General features: G+C 40.7%; 1 protein-coding gene across 1 annotated transcript in view; it reads right to left on the reverse strand.

Annotated features, from left to right (window-relative positions):
• Positions 1 to 24,213, reverse strand: part of GPC4 (glypican 4) — a 118,386-nt gene that overhangs the window by 49,006 nt on the left and 45,167 nt on the right. The window contains exons 2-3 of the mRNA XM_088465746.1: positions 15,688 to 15,846; positions 4,394 to 4,785 (exon numbers count right to left, since the gene is read on the reverse strand). Coding sequence (XP_088321872.1) covers positions 4,394 to 4,785; positions 15,688 to 15,846 — 551 coding nt within the window. The remainder of the gene's footprint in view (positions 1 to 4,393; positions 4,786 to 15,687; positions 15,847 to 24,213) is intronic.

A 24,213-nucleotide genomic window follows, 5' to 3' on the forward strand; every position in this document is an offset into this window, starting at 1 on the left:
TTATTGACAAAATAAATGTCAGTTTATATCAGAAATTTGTTACATTTCCACATAAAGTGTTACATATTATAACCCTCATACAAATCATCCCCAACGCCTAAACCACTCCCATTCTCTAAAAATATTGACATTCGGTAGGATTCGTATTGAGAGAAGGCTGCATAGGACATCTGAATTTTGCTCACGTTTGAATACGCTACAAATGTAGATTAAAATTTAAAGCATTGACACACAGGGATGTTCCATTGGGGCAATTTAATTGTTTAATCGCGCCCTCTCCCCCGTCGAAAGTGACGGGAGATTGGGGGACGATATTCAATTTTTTTGGGCGCACATGCACTTTTTTGCAGGTTTAGCCATGTATAAAGGCTAAAACATGTCTAAAGTCCTGGCTAGCGGGCCCAAACCCGAGACTTTGTACACTCCTTCTTACCACCAGAGAAGGGTGCTGCGGCGCTTCTCACGCCTTAAAGGAGCAACAATTGAATGGCTTCATCGCGCGTCCAGTAGATACGCCGGGGAAATCAATTGAATTCCTCCCACTGGCGTGCAATGGTGCAGATATCACCACAATGCACGGCTGCACACATTACCGTTAACCATAGTAGTGAAACTTTGCTAATTGGTTTAGTTACAGGGTGTGAAGTGCATTCTCCTCACCCTACAGAACAATTAAAATAAAAAAAAAATTATGATGATGATGAAAACAAGAAAGTTTACCATGGAAGGCAAACCGGGTTAATTAACAAGGAAATAGAAAAGCTGCATAATACAAATGGACTTGTAAGTAAAAACATATGAAAGATGATGCTAAATAATGTATAACTGTGTGTGCACAGAGACAGACTGACAGATCTATACATATTTTCTCTGAAATCAACCTCAGTCATGGGTCCTTCCTTATTTCATTCTAATCTCTCGGGATCAGTGGAAAATCACTGCAGTGCTTTGTAAACTCACATTCTTCATTTTAAGTATGAAATGGTGTATGCGATACCCTTATGTAGTCAATTCATTTGCAAATTCTTACAGAATGACAAATGGGACAGCGGCCCTGGAATCAATTTATTCAGCAGATGGCTCCAGTACAAAATATAGTTTCAAATTATTTATTTATTTATTAACAGTTTCTTATATAGCGCAGCATATTCCGTTGCGCTTTACAATTGGAAACATTGATAGAACAAAACAGGGTAATAACAGACAGACATAGAGGTAAGAGGGCCCTGCTTGCAAGCTTACAATCTATAGATGAAACCTTTCCAATACAGTATATAGCAACATTAAAATTATTTTGGGTGGTTGTCTTTTTACCTCACTAACTATATACTGTGTTTAAAAGCTGCTAATTAATCATTCATGAAAATACATTTAATTGTAAACAAAAGAAAAAAGGTGATCCTTTAAAACTACTGTAAATTATTTTTTTTAGCACAGTAGAACTGAAAGTCGAAGTATTGTATAGATAATAACTTTTATTGATGATCAAATATTTTTTTTTAAGGTTAATTGGCAGTATTCCCCTGACAGATGCTTTACTCAGTTTGAAGCACAATGGTCACAGCAGCATCTAATAAACATAGTTTGTGTTACTCATATATACAGCCCAAGACAGAGATCAGAGGGTTAACATTTGTCACTGTTGGGATCCAGCAGCTTGTATACATGGTCATTATTCTAATTACATCTTACTAAATCCCCCAGTGATGTCACAAACCCCATCTTCCGGCAATTCAAAAAGACTGAAAGGAGAACCCTACATTGAGAGATCACGTACAGACGCTTCCTTACACATCTTTGCTGTGGTTGCGTTAAAAAATTCACTCTCGGAGAGCCAGGTGCAGTGAGACTCTACTAGCGCAGGGTGACTTTTTTTTTTCGCCGAAAATGCATCTAAGCCACAATGCGATGTTACTATGATGCACCAGCAGACTGTGCTGATTAATGTGACATGCGACACTTGTACCTCTGTCTGCACCTGAGTCTCTGAATCTGTATACGTAGTGCTATAATGTAGCGACCGCAGCTTTTTCCATTCCAAGTTCCGTTGTGGTTCATATACAGACTCAGGTGCACACAGACATACAAGTGTCACATATCAAATGAATCAGCACAAAAGACGCCTGACGTTAGCAGAGTTGCACGGCACATGGTGGCTCATTCATGCCAGGCAAGTCACGCTGCGTAGCGTAATGAGGCTCGATGTATGAGGACACATCTGTAATTATATGGCAACTGCACTGAGTGCCAGTGGGTTCATCTCATTTCATAATGATTGCTTAGAAAGACAATGAAAACAGACAATGCCACCAGGAGTACTTTTCCATTGATAACATTGACAAGTAAGCAATACTGTAGATTGTATTTATATACTAACGCCAGTTTGCCATGCAGAATGATCTGTGGTATGGCCACATTTTTAGAATGGTCATATACTGTAGCATTTACAAACCAGAACTAAACACAGAAAATAGAGCAGTTAATTTCAGACTATAAGAGAAATTATTTATGAAACGTCCCAGTATCTCACAGTAAATACTTTAAACTATATATAAAAATACATAGTAAAGTAAAACATCGTGTTATAAAGATCATACAGATTTTGCAGGCGAGCATGACATGAACAGTGTCTGCAGGCTAACAAAAGCACAAACTCATTCTCCAGCAATATTGGAAAAAAAAAAAAATTAAATAATTGAAACATTCCCTAGTGAAACAATATATTGCACGTGTCCCAATTCTATGTTTCTATCTTTTACTAAAGACGTTTAATGCATGTTAAACACATTTCAATATACTGTACCTTTGAAGAACAATTATACCACTGAGAACTATACAGAATGCCAATAAGAAAATTTTCTTTATCCTTTGAAATTATTTCTCCCTCTTTCCAGAATGTATTAAAAAAAAGAAAAGTTTTCTACATACCAGGTATTGAAATAATAAAGTCCTTTATAGTCAGATAAAGCCTGCACATAGCACGTGCCCTTAAGCAATAAACTTACTTGGAGTCTCTTCAAAACGCTAGCAATGTTTAATTATTAGCAGGGAACACAGCATTAACACATTGGTGGCATATGTGAGTAATGAAAGCTGTATACAGTACACAGTAAAGGCAGGATCACAAAAGTGCACTCATATTATCCTGCAAATTGTGCTATATTTAGCTGCTCATGCTCCGTTCTACACAATGGTGGCCCAAACTTATGGTGGGTACACACGGGACTGTCTGTTCAGCAAACGATATCGCTGAACGATCTCCCTTGAAATTCCTAGTGTGCTGGATGAACGATATTGTTCATCCACACACCAAAGATATCACCAACAATGAACGACCAAGGATCACAAACCCCTATGGAAACTGCACAATATCGTCCAGATTGGCTGGCATGCATGCCCGATGGACGATATAGTTATCGTCCAGCGGGAGCTCGCATCGCTGGTCGTTCATTGCATACATACGGAACGATATATGGTTGAACAATATCGTTCATATCGTAACAATATATCGTTCCGTGTGTATGCACCTTTACTCTCAGGCTAGTATCTACTAAAAGGTGATGCCATATTTTTATAATTCCATATCAATGTTACAATCATTTGACAGATAAAAGTAATATACTAGCACATGCTCCCATAGACTCTTATGTGATTAATAGGTACAGGAAGATGGTTGAACAGTTAATGAATACTAACAATGTATTTAAACAAAAAAAAATTTTCTTTTAATTGCATGTTTTAAAGATGCAGTTTAGGGAGGGGGAAATTTATCAAAGCTTAGAGAGAAAAAGTGGAGAGAGATAAAGTACCAACCAATTAGCTCCTAGCTGTCATTTTAAAGGCTGTGTTTAAAAAAAAATGACAATTAGGAGCCTATTAGCTGGTAATTGATCTCTCTCCAAGGTCTGACACCTCTCCCCCCCTTGGTCTTGTGACCTTCCCTACTTTTTCAAATGTACCAAATGGAGCAAGAATGTTTCTATAAAATACTGTACAAGAGCTAACAAATTTAAGGGCTTTACAAGCTCTCCTTCAAAAACGTACCAAATACACTGCTTTATCATTTCAGCCGTGTTTACCATAATATACACACACATTTATACGTTTGCAATCTGCCAACAGGGTTAAGGGTTAAGATGACATGAATAATAAGAGTCTTACAATTTAACAAAACTTGCCTACGGGCAAACCGTTGCAGAAGTTGGCATATATTTGGCGGGTGTGTGGTCTCTGCCAGGCCAATTCAACTACCAAACAATTGTTGCAGAGCAACAGCCAGAAGATTACATTGGTCATGATGGGGAAAAAAATAATATTACTTGACTCACACTCCCCAATGAAAGCTTATGATATTTAAATGATGCCAAGAAAAATTACAAACAAAATCTCTTACCGTGGAAACCTTGTTGACTACATCTCTGGCCACAGACAGACCCTGTGCAAAAGTGCGAGCTGCCACAAAGGCGCGGGTGACTTGGAGCTTCAGTTTACGTGGTACATCTCCAAACGGCTTTAGCTGGTCCGTGTACTTGCTGACACACTCCAGGTACTCTTCGGTGAATTGATACTGCGGATTCAGCAGTCGGAACATGCGCTCTAGTAGCCGTGCCCAGAAGTCATTCAACATCTCCTCTAGGTTTACATTCCCACCAATATAATAGTTTTTTAGCTCCACAAAGAAATCTTTAAAAAGTTCCGAATTTTGCATGTACAATCGTCCATAAGTCTTCAAAAACATGTCGTTAAGTGATTTTTCAGCATTTTTCAGAAGTTCTTTAAAAAATTCTAAAAGGGAAGAAAGTTGTAATTAAAACTAGAGCATAAACAAAAATATATACTTTAAAATCCAACAGACACAATGCATATTTCATGATTAAATGATAGAGAAAAAAAACTTTGTATCTAAAATCACAGTAAAAATTAGTCTTTTAAACATTAGGCCACTAGGGGCGCTGTTACACTGGGGATCTTTGGCTGATGTCATATTTAACACTTTATATTGTCAAAAATGTAACAACTCCCACTCATTTGAATAAAGACAATACGGTAATCTGGGACAGCTATGCCAAACCTTTCAATAAACACAAAAAAAGCGAAAACATTTTCCAATGACGTTTGATGTTGCACTATCTCACCATAATGCACTTTAGTAAGAGGCCCATATATTTGCAGCTGATTGACGCAAATCCCTAATCCCCTGACGTCTGGGTCGGGGCATCGAGGAAAAACCAACAAATGATCGGGGAACTTTAACTTGTAGAATTTCCCTGATGGATCGCCGATCATCAATGCCCATCGATTGATGGTTTTGATTGCCAATTGGCGGATCAGAAAATTGGGGCGCTGTTATATGACCCACACTGCATACAGTTGTGCTTGCTCCCAATACCTTTAATAAGAAAGAATGTCCCTCCCCTTATATGGGCAAAAGACCTGTCTGAGGGAACACAATGAAACTTCCATCTGGAGAACCATGTAGTGAATGCAGAATCTGATTGGGTGGTGGCAAGCTGAAGCTCAGACACAGATTGTAAGGTTCCCCCATAGTGAAGTTCTCCCACGTTCAATAATTTTCTGCATGTATGTTTCAGCAGTGGGCACCGGCGACCAAAGTACAGTTTGGTCTCAGTATGTTGCATAGACGGCTCTTTGCCGCAACATTTTTGTAATGTAAAAAACTTTGGAGTCGTTTGCAAGGACTACTGCTAGTCATTTTCATTTGTATTCAGCCTCTGAACCTAAAGTCCCTATAATATACAGCAAGAAATGTACAGAATATGCTAAACTGAAAGGAACATTTCATTCCCACAGTTGCTAAACTTTCTGTAGCTACATAGGCACCAATGACTCTTGTTTTATAGTGTTCAAAGTTCTGGCTTCACCTGAAAAAGATTGGGGAATTCTAAAATGTAACTTATTAAGACTGCTTGAATAATTAAAGCAGAAATGTAATTAACCCTTCAGTGTCCCAGAGGCTTTTAATAAAACTAAAAGGTCACGCCTTACTCAGCTTACACACATTCCATTAAGCTTTTGATCTTATTTCTCTGCCGCCTGATACTCGAAAATCACTTCTTAGTGTTACCAAAATATACTCCATTTATCATATACAGAAAATAAAGACTCTTAACAGTCTGCAAGAGGTGCACAGACCTGGACCTCGATAACCTAGTAATATAATCAAAGGCCATTACAAAATATCCATGCTAAGCACTTTGCTGGCCAGCAAACTCCACGCTCAATGCAATAATGTCTCATGGATAAAATAGAGTCTTCTGTTTGTCTATTATAAAATAGAGTAGAACACATTTAGAAATCTTTATACCATAAAAAAATAATAATAATAAAAAAAAAAAAAAAGAACGGAGTTGTAGACATATGCCAACATAAGCAAAATACAGGATTTTAATATACCATAATATGGCATTTCCTGTCTGCAGAGGAATTTGGGGTTTTGTTTAGAATGCTTAGAATTTGTGTAGCGGTGAATATTAATCTCAAAATCATTCCATACAGAAATGCCGGCCACTTCCTTCCTTGCTAACCATTAAATACAGAGTTTGTGGTTTGACAAAAATATTTAGATTCTAGATTTTTGTAATACCACCTTTGCCCCTTCTTAACAAATGTGGGTGCACCTTAGGAAGATTACAGCTGAATAGAATTTATTGTTTGTGGTTAAGGGGCGTGGTGGTTTGGAAAATTAAATTTTACAAATATTGAGAAAGTTAGATTTCAGATATACAAAGCAGGCAAAAAAGCTAGGTCTTATACCGGGGCTTACAAACAACTGCTAAAAATAAGAAAAGGAATATAAATGAAAGGGTATTTAAGTCCTAAACATGATTCTTTTAACTTTAGAAGCTTTCTTTTAACTTGCTTTGACTATATAATGACGCACTATTACACAGCTCTGTACAAAGAATAAAAATGAATCAGTTATATCTCCGACATGACATGACTGTCATTATCCTGAGGTACACGTACAGCAATAAAGCACTTTAGAAAGTGAACTAAGGTCTAAACACCTTGTTATTCAATCCTCATCTCCTGCGCCACAGCTTCCGTTTTGAAATGGGTGGAGATAAAATAATCTGTAGCCAGTTGGCTTCTTAGAATGCTCACAGCAGCACAGATTATTTCCAGGAGATACATTTGCTGACCTTGTAGGTGGTAGTAACAAGTCCTCATGTGATAAGGCTAGAGAAGTCAGCGCAGCCTGTAATAGGGGCAGTGGTCTGATGATCTACAAAGCAGGAGGCCAAACACAGATACAGTTGTTGGGGCACGACCCCCCCAAACAGCATTGCAGTCATGTAAGGCTTGCCATTCAGGAAGGCTGTGGTATCAAATAAATCCCTAAAAACCTAATATGCAGCGTTATTTTGCATCAGGCCATTATTAAACAGCAGGAGGTAAAATGTAGTGAAATAGTTTTAGGGTCACGTTGCCCCTCTTTAGCAAATCTATATGCATCAGGAATCGGAAAAGGCAAGCAATATTCCAAGTCGAAAGCTTAAGCCGTTTGCCACCGTTAATCCTGCACTATTTGTAGGCCTCATAGTCGGCACCAGATCAATATTCACAGGGCTTATTGGTGGTAAGAACTAGTCCTAACTAACCGTAGTGGTTCTTAGGTGAAGGACACACTACTACTTGAATGATGGCTTCAAGTCTGCTATATACTCTGTAAATAGAAGAGTTCTAAAATGGTATGATTAGGCTTCTGTGTGTTTATCTTCAGCATGAAGAAGAGAAGGCAGAAAGAAACTAAAGGTCTTTTCCTTCTGCTCAAGAGAAGTACAATGTTGGTGTTCTCAGTCTGGACTGCAGCTCCATAAATTAACACCTCTGCCACAAGCCATGTGAACAAAGTCCTATACACACAAGGATTACTTTCCTGTTTAGCTGTGCTGTTAAAACAGGTTTTATAACGCCACGACAAATACGCTACACTCATTAAATCACCGTATCAACACAAGCCCTTTGAAAAATGGTCACTCAAACAATACTGTTCTGCACTCTCCAAATATAAACATCATCTCTGGTTCACAAAGTTAACCTCCTTATTACTTTATCGTCTCAAAACAAACATATGACACAATGGGAAAAAAAATTACAAACAATAGTTCAGAAGAAAATGAATTATAATCCATAAGAAATAGAATCAATTCTCTAAAAAGTTTAGAACATGAAATCAAACATCTGATTGGTCAATATGGATTACAACAGCATCCTATTTCTTGAGCAGTAGTTTTCAGAAACGCCCATGAATGTTTAAAAGACACTTTTCTTTGCTTGACGGGCATGGCAGTTGTTGGACAAAGTAATCCTTTCACTGCCAGAAACCGTTGCTGGCCATGTTTAGTATTTTCTGACGACTTATGGGGTGTGCGACCTGTGAGGTTCATGAAGTGCTAGCAGGAGGTAGCGCTGTCCAGGTGATTCATCAAACGCTTGTGTGTGGCTGCTTTTACTTCCAACTTGTGGCAGGAAAGCTGTTTTAGTCCAAAAACATACTGGTAGGTCAATTGGCATCTGATAGAATTAACCATTAACCCGTGAATGTGCGCATGTTTATGTGATACCAGCTGCAATGGGGAAGGGACCGGTATGAAGAATTAAACATTCTCTGTAATGCACATAGTAATGTCAGTGCTATATACATAAAGTATATTAAATAATTCAGTGGTGCATCCGGAGCCATTTTGGTAGGTGAGAGCTCAATGGGCTCCATTTGTGATGTGTGTTCCTAGCCTATAACCAGGACACAATTAGCAAAACAGTCTGAATGGACTGATATTTGGATGAAGGCTAATTAAAAAAAAAAAAAGATTCACAATCATGAAATTCCCATATGACATAATCAAATCTGAAGTTGCAGAACAAAAGTAATACAAATCCATACACACCTCTCAAATGTTATGGACCCAAATTTATTGTGTACAACAAAATCACTTTGTATCAATTACCATTATCTGTTAAATAAAGTATTAGCACATTTCTATTATATAGTGTACATAAAATATTACTTCATTTAGACACAAAAAACAGGGCAATTTTAAATAATGGCGGGCAAGTAGTCAGAACCAGACAAAAATGAGTGCCCACCACTACACTTCTCAGCCCCCTAGTGCCCTAGAAAAGAAAGAGACTCCTTGTTTCACCATCCACCAATGTCTTAAAGTTGCCACGATTCGAAGTGTATTTATACAAAATACAGGGGCTACGTAATAACATGATGCCAAGGGCTCTCTATATCGGCAGCCCAACCTTCATTCACCATTGAGTTAACTGACTGCACTATGCTCTTTCAGCCCTCCTGTTGTGTGGTCTGGAGTAATCCAGGAGAGGAGAGGACACAGGGCTACAAAGAACAAGCTCAGTGCTGAGAGTGCAGGGTTACTGGGATGCAACAAACCATATCACAAGACTGCACTGATTAATTTCATACGTGGCACTTATATCTGTGCGCGACAGAGTCTGAATCTGTATATGAAGTGCTACAATGCAGCGACCGTGGCATTCTTCGCACTAAGTTTCATTATGCATCGTATACAGAATTAGACACAGATCTATACGTATTGCATATCAAATTAATTAGTGCAGTATCGCAAAGCGGTTTCTCTCATCCGATTACGTCTAAGACGCATTTTCAGGTAAAAATACGCTTAGCGCAAACTTTATTTTTATTAAATTTTTTGTCTTTTGTTAATGTGTATTGACGTTACTTTATATTTTTTTTTAAATAGTTGGCCTGTAAAGCTTCTTTCTAACACTAAAATAGAACCCATGTACCGCCATATAAATAAAGGAAATTAATAATGGAACAGTGATCATTTATATATTGTGTAGAGTTGTAAGACCGTTTTGCTTGCAATCCCTTTGCTTCAACTTTTACTTATGGACAATGGTGACAACAGTCAGTAAAAAAAAAATAATCAGAAGTTTTATAAGTATTTTCAAGGGTTGGTTACCCCCTGCATATGGCTCATGTGAAAGCAGAAGCCACATGGACAGAATACCTCCTGCAATGAATACCTGCTAGGTGTGGCTCGCTGCTATATGGCAGAGCAGCTGCACGCACCATTTCATGAAAACGAAATGTAACACACATTCATATTTAAAATACTTCAGAGTGTGGACATGTGGTGCTCTTTGTTACCCCAGAGACAAGGTGTATGCGATATTCCTCCATCCCACAGCTGGCCCAACACAAAAAAACAGCAACTTGCAGCTTGATCCATACAGATAAAAGGGATATATGAGGGAGTAACAAGGGAGAAAGGGTGTTTTCAAACTCATATTGCAGGCAAACAACCTACAGCACACTTCTCTTCTGCATATAAGCAGTTAGGGACCAGCACATTTTTTTCTGTGTGGAGAAAATGCTTGGAGTCTGTTCTGTAAGGATCTCCCATCCCCTAGAAACACATTCGAGACTCGGCAGGCACAGCAAAAGCCAACACCACAGACAGCAAATAAAACACCAGAAAAGTGACTTTATTTTACAATTGTATTCCGGTGAAGGAGACATTTTCAAACGTACACTTCTGCAAGTCCTAATGTAAAGTTACCGACAGCATCACACAAAACAAATCTTCAGAAGACAACTTGTAATCTGCTTAATTATGATACATTTTTAATTTCAAATAACTTCCATTTAATAGGTATTTATATAACTTGTGTGCACCTTCTAAGTGCCTTACAATTTGTTACAACTACAAAATAAATTCACAAAAAAGTAAAACTTTTTTTTTTTTTTTAATTTAAAAATGTTGTTAGCAACAAAGTTTAAGTAAATATAACAAAGGAAAACAAAAACAAATTGAGATGATCTCCATACAAACCCAGTCTGGCAATCTAGACAGGTCATGCAGCGTTCAGTTTCCAGATGCAGCCTGACAGCATAGACAATTTGTTCAGGCATTTAGTAAAGATGATAAATGTCAAGTCAAAATATTGGTGAATGCTTCAAAGCTGCAAGAAGCCTCGAGGCCCCCATACATCAGCAATTGATTGCAGCAATAGTGCAATTTACAATCGATTGTGTATAAAAATCTTTCCCTTTTTCAATCGATTGTGGCTATTCTGCAATCTGCAATCGATTGAAAAAATGAAAGCTTGTTATACACAATCGATTGCAAATTGCACCATTTCTGCAGTCAATTGCTGATGTATGGGGGCCTTCAGAGTAACTATATAAACTTGTATTTAAGAAAACATGGGTGTGTATAAGAAAGAACAATATAAACCTTCTATATGGGATGTGTAAACTATCTTTGTGAAAAATAATTTGCACACTGGGGGTAAGGGGTAAGTTGTGGATACATATTCCCACAGTTCATATGTTAGAATATAAATAAATGACATGGGGTATATTTACTAAATTGCAGGTTTTTATAAGTGGAGATGTTGCCCATAGCGACCAGATTCTACTTAACATTTATCTAGCACCTTCTAGAATAGCTAGAACCTGATTGGTTGCTAGGACAACATCTCCACTTCTAAAACCCCGCACTTTAGTAAATATACCCTCTAGTGGCTTTTATCAAGAACACTTCAGAGATTAAAAAAAAAAAACACTAAACAGGGCCTGGCTGAATTCATAATGCATACTAAATATACTGGTAGGTTAATTGGCTTCCAACAAAATTAACCCTAGTGTGTGTGTGTGAGCATGTGATAAGGAATATAGATTGTAAACTCCACTGGGGCAGGGACTGATGTGAATGGCCAGATTTCTCTGTAAAAGTGCTGCGGAATATGTGTGCACTATATAAATAACTGGTAATAAATAAATAAAATATATACACACACCAATACATCTATAGGTAACTCCTACCAGCTGGCATTCACTGCTATAGTGAGCACTCTCTAAGTGTCAGTAAAATATAATGGACAGCTGTTTAAAGTTTTGGGGTATAGGATTAAGACAAGCCAATTTTTTCCTTTAAAAGGATGTATTTTTTGGTTGGAAGTGGAATTAGATTTGGTTAAACAGCAATTAAAAACACTTCAGACTTGGTGGCAGCCAGGGGAAAGGTCATCGGGATTCGCATGAAAGCCCAATTGCTATACCAGACGTCTAGAAACAGAGAGAGGGGGAGGGTGTGTGTGAGGGGGGTTCCTCCTCAAAGAGAATGTTTGAGGCTAGAAACCTCGGATCTCTGGCAGACCAGGACATAGTGCGGAAGGCAACAAGAATATATAAAATATGTCAGCTTCAGTTTTAACTACACTAATGCTGAGCATACACAGCCAGATAAAATGTCTGTCAGACCGACAGACATTTTATCTGGCCGGCTGCCAGCCGCAGATGTCGCCGGCATACACTGGGGTAGATGTATTATAGCGGCACTTACCGTGCCGCTATAACGCTTCCCCTCTTTACCGAGGCGAAGCAGGAAGCACTACCGATGAGATGTATAAATATCTCATCGGCCGGAGAGGGGGAGCGTTAACTCCTCCCTCCAGCGCTACCCACTAGAGACAGCAGCGCATCAGCCTAGTGCTGATGCGCTGTGTCTCTTCCCGGCCAGCTCCACTGAGCAGGCACGGGATCTCGCAAGTATCGCGAGATCCCCGCGCTCAGCCTGGAGCCGGTAGCCGCCGCAGCAGGGACAGCGCTGTCCCTGCTGTGGGGATAGGCTAGCGCCAGGCTGTAGCTGTCGATAACGACAGCTACAGCCGGCCGAACGGTCAGACGATCTGACCGTTCGTACATAGCCCAGGCTATCAGCGCTGCTATCTTGTAGATAGCAGCGCCGATAATGACAGGGGCGCATAGCGCCCCAGTCATTTACCGCCCAGACCCCTGATCATACATCGGGGAGAAGCGGTATCAGCGCACATAACGTGCGCTGATACCGCTTCTGGGCTTCGTACATCTACCCCACTGTGAGAGAAATCTCACAATGTATCAGCCAGACATCCGCGCTCAGCCCTCGGGGGAGGAGACATTTCCCTGTTCCTTCCGTAGGAAAGAACACAGGAAATGTCTGTCGGCTGCGCTGGGCATACACTGCCCGATGCGGCCGACAGTTACCGGGTAAATATCGCATCGGACGGGCATGCTGGACAATCCTGCATGCCCGACCGAGCAATATTTAACCCTCGGTCGCCCGCACACACGCTACAATTATCGGGGCGATCCGCCGACATCAGTCGGATCGCCCCGATAATTGTAGCGTGTATGGCCAGCATTAGTAGTAATTAAGGGATAAATAACAACAAACTCCAAAAACTCTTAAAGGGCCAGTAGAGAGAAAACTGATTACATCCATTAGTTCTCCTATTCCGGGACGTAACCCTGCAATGGGCACACCTTGTATGCTTGTAAAAGTGACAAAATAACAACCATTGGAGCTGTTAAGAAATAAATGTAATACTATACAATATGTTGAGCATATGGCAGAGTCTTTTTTTTTTTTTTTTCTTTAAATAAAAAATACTAAAAACAGCTGGCGGAAATAAGCTCAGGGCTAGAAGGGTGAGGCACTGCAAGGCCTCAAAGAACTTTAATAGAAAACCAAAACTAAAATCAAATACCAGAACTCTATGAGCGCTACAGAATCAATTTTACTCTTTGTATTGTTATTCCACTTGGTGTGTATTAAAACGACCACAATTATTATCAAAGCATTTATCATTAAACAATCCAGCTGCAGACATGAACTGCTGAAAGCACTGCGGGGTGACACTCCTCATGCCGATGCAATACCCCCTGTGAATATAGACCTCTTTGAGATACCCGTGACCCTAACCACATTCAATCCTGTCATGTAAATGTGCTGAACAGTTACAACTGGAAAAGTTAACCAAGAATATTTGTATACACATATGAGTTCTCCAAATTGACATAGTACTGCAAAATACAAATGGCAAAGGTGTGATTTTTAATTTGTTTGTTTTTACCCTTTAATAACACATTTTAAAAGTGTGTTCAGTTTTGGGAGCTATCACCAATACGTCTGCACCTTCCTTCATATATTATATGGGGAAGGGACATCTATCTAAAGGTGCGATATCGTTATCGTTCAGTTGTCCACTTTATCGTCCATTTTTAACCCCAAAACGATGAACGATGACGACGCGCGTTCCCGCGGGTCGTTTGTCATCATTGTTCATCGGGCTGACATGCAGGCCAACCTGACGATCTCGTCAGGTTGCTGCATGTCCTGGGGAATGGGGGAGAGAGCACGGCGCTGAACGATATCGTTAATGATATCGTTCAGCGGCTGTGCTCAATGTCATGAACGACATTGAGCACAGCCTGCCGGGGACACACTACACGATATCGCTCATGGAGCATATTGTGTAGTGTGTACACACCATAAGTCAATGCCGCTCATTTGAAGTGGATGGATAACACTGCCCTATAATGCAAGCTGCAGCACCTCTCTTCACATAAATTATGCATTTCAGCTCCCACACTGTAGGGGGCGTCCCTCTGCCTGCAATTAGCTACATGGTAGGTGACAGAAGTGTGGATGTAAACTGTGCAACACTACAGCCGGGTACACATTAAACAATGTGCGTACCCAGCGATGCAACGGGCGACCCCTCCCTCCGACAAGCCATCGGGTGGCCGATACACATTAGATGATCCGGTGCCCAACCGCCCAATATGTAAGCCCCTGACGCATCCCGCTACATGGGGTCATAAGCCGCATAGTCAAGTTGAGCTGCATGTAGGGCCAACCTAATGATGCGGCTGACGCCCAAATGGGAGCGCCAATGGCCGACAGTGGGTACACAGACGATTTTGGCGATATAAAAATAGTCTGTGTACCCAGCTTTACTTTAAAAAATGTTTTGCCATTTATTTTGCTCCTGCTATCAATCTTTCCAATGACATAAAACCATGGATTTGATGTTTTGCAGAAGTGTGTGTGCTATTATGTGTGCACAGCCAATTAAAATGTTTCAAACACTTAGGGGAGTATTTATCAAAGCTTGGAGAGAAATAAAATTGTGAAAGTACCAATCAGCTTCTAATTTACATTTTAGACTGTTTGAAAAATGACAGGAGCCGAATGGTTGGTACTTTATCTCTCACAATTCAATCGCTCTCCAAGCTTTGATAAAAAAAACCCTGGATCAGAGCACAATATAAACTATCTAAATAATAATAGGTGGCTGTGCAGGTCTTTAAAAAAAAAAAACACACACAACACAAACATGGAACAAAGACAAAACATCCACAAGGAAAATGTTAAGGTTTTTTTTTATATTTGTGAGTGTTAGATGGCACACATTCCTGAGCTGAGAGAGAAGACTATAAATATAAAAATGATGTCTGGGTGCAACAGATAATTCGGATATGCTCTGGTACTGGCAAAAGGACGTGAACGTAAAATAAAAAATGTAATATGAAATAGACAGGAGGAAAACTAACCTAAAAAAACCCATCAGCATATAAAAACTATTTCTTAAAGCATTCCTGTCAGACTTACCCGTAGGCAGCCATTTTGTGAAGGGAATCAGTATTTAATAATGTAGACTGTGAATCCTCTAGTGACATCACTTAGGCCTAAGGCGTATAATTGCTGCTTTTACTGTGTGTAGGCAACAAGTATATTTCAAATTAGGACACAAATTATGGCAACATGTTCAAATCTCCTGAAGTGGAAACTGCACATAAAGATCAACAACATGCTTACATTTAAATTGTAAGTTACTTACCATCAAACTTGCTGTATCTGGAAGCAAAAATATTCTGCATATTACTACATGGTTCAGTGACAGCAGCCTTGAAGTCATGTTTACTCTGTTGATTGTACTTCTCTTCCATGGCCTGGGAGCAGCACGTGTGCCCCTGCGAGCAGACCTTCAGATGGTCACCTGAAACACATGGAAAAATCATGCTTACTTGTAATACAAAATTTGCTTGAACCAAGTTACTGCTCATTTGTGCTCAAGACCCACCCTGCTTCCACAATATTTCTCTTAAAACAGCACTGACTAAATGTTTTTTAGAATAAAAAAAAAAAAATTGCACTAACCTCTACATCAGGGGTTCCCAACCACGGTCCTCAAGGCACACTAACAGTCCATGTTTTAAGGATAGCCATACTTTAGCACAGGTGAATTAATTTGTACCTCAGTTATTTTGATTTAACCATCTATGCTTAAGCATGGATATCACTAAAACTAAAGGGAGGGGGGAAGAAGGGAGGGAGGGAGGGAGGGGGAGAGAGAGAGAGAGAGAGAGAGAGAGAGAGAGAGAGAGAGAGAGAGAGAGAGAGAGAGAGAGAGAGAGAGAGAGAGAGAGAGAGAGAGAGAGAGAGAGAGAGAGAGAGAGAGAGAGAGAGAGAGAATGGATATATATATATTTGTATGTGTATATATAAATATATATATATTTTTTGCCTACACCTAATCTAGAGCAAGGGGAAAACAGATGGAGGAATGAGCAAGGGAGTAAGTTGGAGGTGCAGAGGGAGTAATCTCTGGTGAGAGAACTTAAAGATGAAGGGGGGATTCAATTGTTTTGGAGAGAGAGAGAGAGAGAGAGAGAGAGAGAGAATGGATATATATATTTTTGTATGTGTATATATAAATATATATATATTTTTTGCCTACACCTAATCTAGAGCAAGGGGAAAACAGATGGAGGAATGAGCAAGGGAGTAAGTTGGAGGTGCAGAGGGAGTAATCTCTGGTGAGAGAACTTAAAGATGAAGGGGGGATTCAATTGTTTTGGAAGTCTTAAAAGTGGGAGTGCATTCAGGAGGTAGGAGAAGTGGAAGTCAGACAGAGCAAGGGGATGCTAGAGTATCTTGTGACAAGGTCAGAGATGTACCAAAGACAAGGATAAGGTAGAGCTTTGTAAGTGAGGGTCAGCAATTTGAACTGAATTCTGGAGGAAATGGAGAGACCAGGAGATATTGTGAAGTTGTCAACTGAGAGATAAAAGGAGGGGAGGAGACGCTTGGAGAAGGGAAGAGAAGTTCGATTTTGGATATGTTGAATTAGAAATAGAGTTAGTACAGCCAGGTGCAGATGGCAGTTGGAGAGAGGACATCAGAGAGGATTCATGGAGTATCATCAGCATAGAGTGGTAGGGGAGGCTAAAGGAGAATATGATTTCCCAAGAGAAGAGATGTAAAGAGAGAGGCCAAGACATAGCCATGAGGATGGCAAGGGCCCCACACAAATCAATGCAGAGACAATACTAGACAGACTCTGAAGAGAAAATATGTAAATAGAAGTTACTTTCAGTTAAGCATCCCCCATATAAATCATAGGGATCAATAGTTCAACCAGAATCTTCTTTGTTGTGAAAAAAATAAAATAAAAGGCAGGAAATGAAACCACCTAATGAATTGGTGTCTATGTTCAAAGCTTGAGACCTATGTAACTGTTTAATAGCTGAAGTTTAAAAACAAAACAAAATTCTTAACCAAGAAGTACACTGTCTTCCCTGTTTACAGACGGGCTAACCACTAAAGGACACATCCCAGAATCGTTTACAGCAATCTACCATTATATGGACAAGAAATGATGGTGAGTGATTAAGGTAAAACAGATCAAACAGAGTAAGATAAAACATATCCATAGTAATAGAAGCAATGTAAACAGACATCCTCCATTGGTGGCTTTGAGGTCATGTAAGGCTACAATAGTGAAGAACATTATTGCCTTTGATGATGTGGAATGACTTGGAACAAATGTCATTGGAATGAACAATGATAGCAACATCCTTTCTAGCATGTGAACAACCACAAATGAATTGTTTGATATGTTGCACAATATTAAGTGAAGTAGCTACAAACCCCAAACACATCGTTTGCAGCGATCAGACACAATCATTGTCTCAGTGTGATTGGACAGACCAGAGGTACATCTGGTAGTGGGAGATGAAGGTTCCTAGTTATATTATTTATTATTTATACAGCACCAACACCACTTTAAAGAGGATCATTTATTTTAACTAACATTTATATGGGTTGGGTACGGGATCCCGGCGGTCAGAATACAGACAGCGGCATCCCAACAGTCAGAAACCCGACTCCTGAAGGTAAGTAGCCTAACCTCCCCCTAATCCACCTTTCCCACAGCCTAACCCTGACCACACACCCCACAGCCTAACCCTCCCCCTCCCCCTACTGCCTAACCCTACACCTAACCCTTACAGTCGGGTATGCCGAAGCCAGGATTCTGACTGCTGTCGGGATTCCCATGCCGGTATTCTGAGCACTAGCATCCCAATCACCAGGATGATAACTACATCTCATTTATATAGCACCAGTGTATTGGTAAGGCCAATTTGCAAGGGGAGAACTGCTTGGTGTTCCATGATATTTGCCCTTGCCCAAATGGAATTTAGATTACATTCTCTACCAAACACACAAGCTAAGATTAAACAACCAAGATTTTGGACTGGAGAAGAAACCGGAGCACCTGAAATGAATGGAAACACTAACACAAACTTTACCACAAATAGTGTCCAGGTCAGAATAGAACAGCCACACTGCTACCAAATGCTCTGTGTACACTCAGGGGTATTTTATATCCGAGTTGCTATTTACAGTATGAACCAATTGGTAAATGTTCCCTGAGTCCATTACCGACTGACTACTTAACATGCTTTGCCAGTGTAATCAGACCCAGGTGCATTACAACCAAATAAACTTCTTACACTCCATCTTGACCAAACCATAAACATGAAAACATTTATGAGCTGGTAAAAAAAATAAAAAATAAATAATGATGAAACTAAAAGGAACAAAGTACTTCAAAGGCCACTCTTGTATGGGACCCACCACCAGCAAGAGAATGGATGCGAGCTGATAAACTGTTGCTATTGCCAATAAATGCAAGATGTTTCGCAAAGTCAGAAGCTAAACTATATACTTTTTAAAAGGAAAGTGAAAAAAAAAAAAAAAGTTTGAAATGCAGATAAATTGCATTCAAATAAAACTTTCAGTTGTCAGAAAGGTATCGCTTTTATAATGTCTGTCACAGCATAAACTGGAGTACCTTAAAACAAGATTAGCATGTTCTGAAAATTTGTTGGGGGCAGAACCTATTAAAAAAAATATATATATGCCATATATTAAAGCCGATTCCGAATAGGACATCGGATTTGCTAGATTGGCTCTAATTTTTCAGACACACGGATAAGAAATAAGAAAAACACATTAGATCATTCTCAACTGACTGTTGGTTAGGCGGCTGATCACTTATAAACGGAGGGGAACTATTCTAGAATGATCACAAAGTGAACACCTAGAATATTCAAGTGTCTCACCTTCTGGAATGAAGATTCCCATGTGCATGCTTCATGGCCAAGTTCCCTAATTAGAAATATCATCATCTATCTAGCTATTAGAGATGAGCGGTTCGGATTCTGTGCAATCCAAACCGCTCCCAACATAGGGGATCAGAGTTCCCCGCCTGACTCGGATCCCCGTTCGGGGGCCGAACGGCGGCCGCCTGATGTCGGATTCTCGCTAGAGAATCCGACATCAGGGCTCCTCGAGTGTAGGGCAGACCGCTGTGATTGAGGTCTGCTCTACACAGAACAAACACACAGCCGCCAGCGGCAGCTGTGTGTTTGTTACAGCAGCCAATGAGAGTCACACAGACTCTCATTGGCTGCTGCACGGAGGGAGCCGGCTGGAGCTCACTCAGGAGCTCCGTCTTCCGGCTCCCTCCTCTCCGCGTGGCAGCAGAGCGGACGGCGGCTGGAGCGGGGATACAGGTCATTTTTTTTTTCGTGTGTATGGGGGCCTGCTAATGGAGGGGCCTACTACTACTACTACTACTAAGGGGACTGCATAGGGGGCTCCACTGCTGGGGGCATTGTGTAAGGCACACCACTGCTGGGGGCATTGTGTAAGGCACACCACTGCTGGGGGCATTGTGTAAGGCACACCACTGCTGGGGGCATTGTGTAAGGCACACCACTGCTGGGGGCATTGTGTAAGGCACACCACTGCTGGGGGCATTGTGTAAGGCACACCACTGCTGGGGGCACTGTGTAAGGCACACCACTGCTGGGGGCACTGTGTAAGGCACACCACTGCTGGGGGCACTGTGTAAGGCACACCACTGCTGGGGGCACTGTGTAAGGCACACCACTGCTGGGGGCACTGTGTAAGGCACACCACTGCTGGGGGCACTGTGTAAGGCACACCACTGCTGGGGGCACTGTGTAAGGGACACCACTGCTGGGGGCACTGTGTAAGGGACACCACTGCTGGGGGCACTGTGTAAGGGACACCACTGCTGGGGGCACTGGGTAAGGGACACCACTGCTGGGGGCACTGGGTAAGGGACACCACTGCTGGGGGCACTGGGTAAGGGACACCACTGCTGGGGGCACTGTGTAAGGGACACCACTGCTGGGGGCATTGTGTAAGGGACACCATTGCTGTGGGCATTGTATAAGGGGCATTACTACTGTGGGCTTTGTGTAAAAGGGTCACTACTTTGGGCATTGTGTATAAGGGGCATTACTACTGTGGGCTTTGTGTAAAAGGGTCACTACTGTGGGCATTGTGTAAAAGGGTCACTACTGTGGGCATTGTGTAAAAGGGTCACTACTGTGGGCATTGTGTAAAAGGGTCACTACTGTGGGCATTGTGTAAAAGGGTCACTACTGTGGGCATTGTGTAAAAGGGTCACTACTGTGGGCATTGTGTAAAAGGGTCACTACTGTGGGCATTGTGTAAAAGGGTCACTACTGTGGGCATTGTGTAAAAGGGTCACTACTGTGGCCAGTGTGTAAAAGGGTCACTACTATGGGCATTGTGTAAAAGGGTCATTACTGTGGGCATTGTGTAAAAGGGTCATTACTGTGGGCATTGTGTAAAAGGGTCACTACTGTGGGCATTGTGTAAAAGGGTCACTACTGTGGGCATTGTGTAAAAGGGTCACTACTGTGGGCATTGTGCAAAAGGGGCACTACTGTGTGTCGTAACATAAATAAGAGACACTACTTTATGGTGTAATGTGAATCAGGGGCACTATGTGCGGTATAATGTGAATAAGATTGTGCACTGTGACTCCTTGGGCCGTAGCCTACTTTGTAAACAAGTACTGTGATTCTGCTGGCCGTACCCCACTGGTTGGGTGCACTACTTTTCATTTCTGCCACTGCTGTGTGGCAATGTGTCATAGATGTGCTTTATACTGTGGTGTCTGTGTCGTTGTGCCGCTGCTTTGTCACTTAGTAACCAGTCAGCTCACTGCAACCTTTGGCCAATAATGTTGAAAACAATATTATAAGCTGTGAAGTGTTCTAAATTGACTGGAAATTAATGTTATTGAGGTTAATAATACCCTAGGAAGAAAAAAAAAAAAACAGACCAATTTATGTGATTTTAGCTTTTTTTGTCAATTTTTGTAAAAAAACTCCAAATCCAAAGCCAGTCACCGCAGTTTGGCAAATCCAAATCCGGACAAGAATTAGAACCAAATCCAAATTCGGCAAAAATGGTCGGCGCACATCTCTACTATCTATATGGTGCCACAAGGGGTCCACAGCTCTTTACAAAGTACATACACAGAATGATCAAGACAATAAACAAGTGACTTAAAGTTCAAGGAGGTTGCAGGACAAGTACATGAATTATAAAACCATTGCTGCATTAGCGGTCATAATACTCAAGTAAGCAGGAGATACCAAGGGTTAGGTGCCATTGTGGGCAGTATGGAATATATGATAGAATAAGTAATGGGAAAAGCACATGAGGGAAAAGGGCCCTGCTTATGAGAGCTTACATTCTAGGAGGGGATGGGTAGACAGGGGTGACCACAGAGGGGGGAGAGAGTGAGCAAGGAGCATGGGGCAGTGGGTTACGATAAGAGCTGAATGACTTTGATGAAGAAGTGGGTCTTGAGAGCCCGTGTGAAGTTTTGTAGTGAAGAGATGGGGAGAGAGTTCCAGAGGTAAGTAGCGGCACTTGAGGGTATCCATTATGAACTAAAGCCATTTTTTAAAAAAAGTTAAACTCCGCAACCCCAAAATACCTTAAATTTTTTCAAATGTCCTTAACGATAAAAGGATTTTTTTTGTTGGGCTGTGTAATTGCCACAAAAAAAAAAAAAAAAAAAAAAAAAAGGAGTAGGGTGGAAAAATACAAAAAACTTACATTAATGATTAAATAAATAAATGAGCATTATCTACAAGTGCAATTTGTCCTCATGAATAGGATATAGTTGTTAAGCATTGTTTAAGAGACATCTGACTCTGGGGCAAGTGAATAACTGTAAACCTGATCCCACAGCTGTGCAATTGTGGAAAACAACGGAGTTTTCCAAGTGAACAGTGTTAAGCTTCTTCCCTCAACCCCGACAAACCACTTTCTATTATAAGAACAGCTTCATTGGTCTAATCAACTCCCTGGGCAATTACAATATTAATTGTCTGATACAAAATGACACTGTTCAAAGAAACCCGACTCTTTGGGAAAAGTCTCTCTCTTGGGCCAGTAACTCGAGCTGCTATGTGTTCTGAAGGATTTAGAAATTCTCATTTTCCAAGGGAAAGCCAAAGAAGAATACATTAAAAACCACCAGACAGATTATTTTCAGAGTGCTGCAATAATAAAGGCACTCAAAAGCTGGGATGTATGTTTTGGCTGAATTAGTATTTAATAAAGTGATATATCAGCTGGATGTTACTAGCAACACCCTCTCCTAAATGCTGTATCATCCATATTTCGTGAATAAGCAGCCAATACAAACACTTTAGAAAAAGCACTGGTCCAGGACAGCATTAGAAGCGATTTGCACGGTTACCGCAACCACCATATTTCTCCGGCACACAAGAAAGGCTTTCAGTGAACTAGTTACTGGCTGGGAAAGGGGAATGAGGAATTATTTTGTTTATGGTAAGCAACATATGCTGCGTTTCCTTATGTAGAGTGAAAAGAAATAGAACTATTTTTGGGAGAGACTGATAGAGTTTAGCCCACACAAAACTACAGTACTCAGATTAGACATAATAGCTTTTATATACATAGTAGTTTTCACATCTCTCACTTATGATTCTCTAAGGTCTGCCCAGTCTCCAACATACATGTCGCCCCTCCAACGTCTCTCACTGCTAGAGCAACAGGAAAGGCCTAGCCGGGGAATAGGAGGTCCTATTGGGAACATATAAGTATGCAGCTGAAGGAGGGGGCAAGACAGAGTGGAGCAGTGGGGAGACTGAGGTGATCTGGCATATGCTGGGTCTCCTTACTAGTGTAGTATCATTTCCAGCTAACACTATAATTTTTTTTTTTTTTTTAAACATACTTTATTAGAGCTCTATGCATACATTAAGTAGCAAAAATGGAGAAAATTATTAGAAACTAGCGCTCGCAGCATAAAAAGTAAAAAATTGGCAACATAGCATAAATGACAAAAATAGATGGGGAAGCAGTATGTTACAGGAAGCAAGGATGAGGCACCAGGACACCAGGAAAAAGGGATACAAAAGCAAGCACTATAGGGCTATGGCGAGTACATTCAAGTTTTATACCAAAAGGGTTCCCAGATTGTATGTAATTAAAACTGTCCCAAACTGCAAAGAACTGTTGTGTATATTCTTTTTTTAAAGAGAGGTCTCCAACAGTCCATACTTATGAGCCCAATGTATTCTTTACCAGTGAAACATACACTGTTATGTTTTCAAAAGCATTTCATTTAATCAATAGACATCAAGGCCAGAACAGACACAAAACAAAAACCACTAATAGATACACTTTGGTTACCACTGATGCAATAATTTGGGATCATGGATTTGACTCAAACCATGGCTATATCTGTGCGGATTTTATATGTTCTCCTTGTTTTTGTGTAGGTTTCCTAACTTTCCAAAGGACATACTAGTAAGTTAATTGGCTGGCAACAAAATGAACCTTAAGCTGGGTACACAATAGAGGATATGTTGTTCGATCCCGCGTATTGGAGCGATATATCGGGTACACAGTCTAGTGTGCACCCATGATATGCGTGCTCCCTCGGGTTGCTAGCGACATCGGCCGTCAGCCCTGCTGAAGAGCCGATGGGGGATGTAGCTAATGATGCTAGGCTGCAGAATGCAGCATGACATGTAGCTCCCCTAGTGTTGGACCCGACATCGCAAAAAGTGTGTATGCACTTGCCGCATGCAGGGTCCCATTGCCGGCGATGTTGTGCTGGGTACACATCGTGTAACGTGTGTCCAGCTTTAATGTGTCCGCGTGGTAAGGAATACAGATTGTAAGCTCT

The sequence above is a fragment of the Taudactylus pleione genome, unplaced genomic scaffold, assembly GCF_031769625.1.
Source record: "Taudactylus pleione unplaced genomic scaffold, aTauple2 ptg000064l, whole genome shotgun sequence".
Taxonomy (NCBI): domain Eukaryota; kingdom Metazoa; phylum Chordata; class Amphibia; order Anura; family Myobatrachidae; genus Taudactylus; species Taudactylus pleione.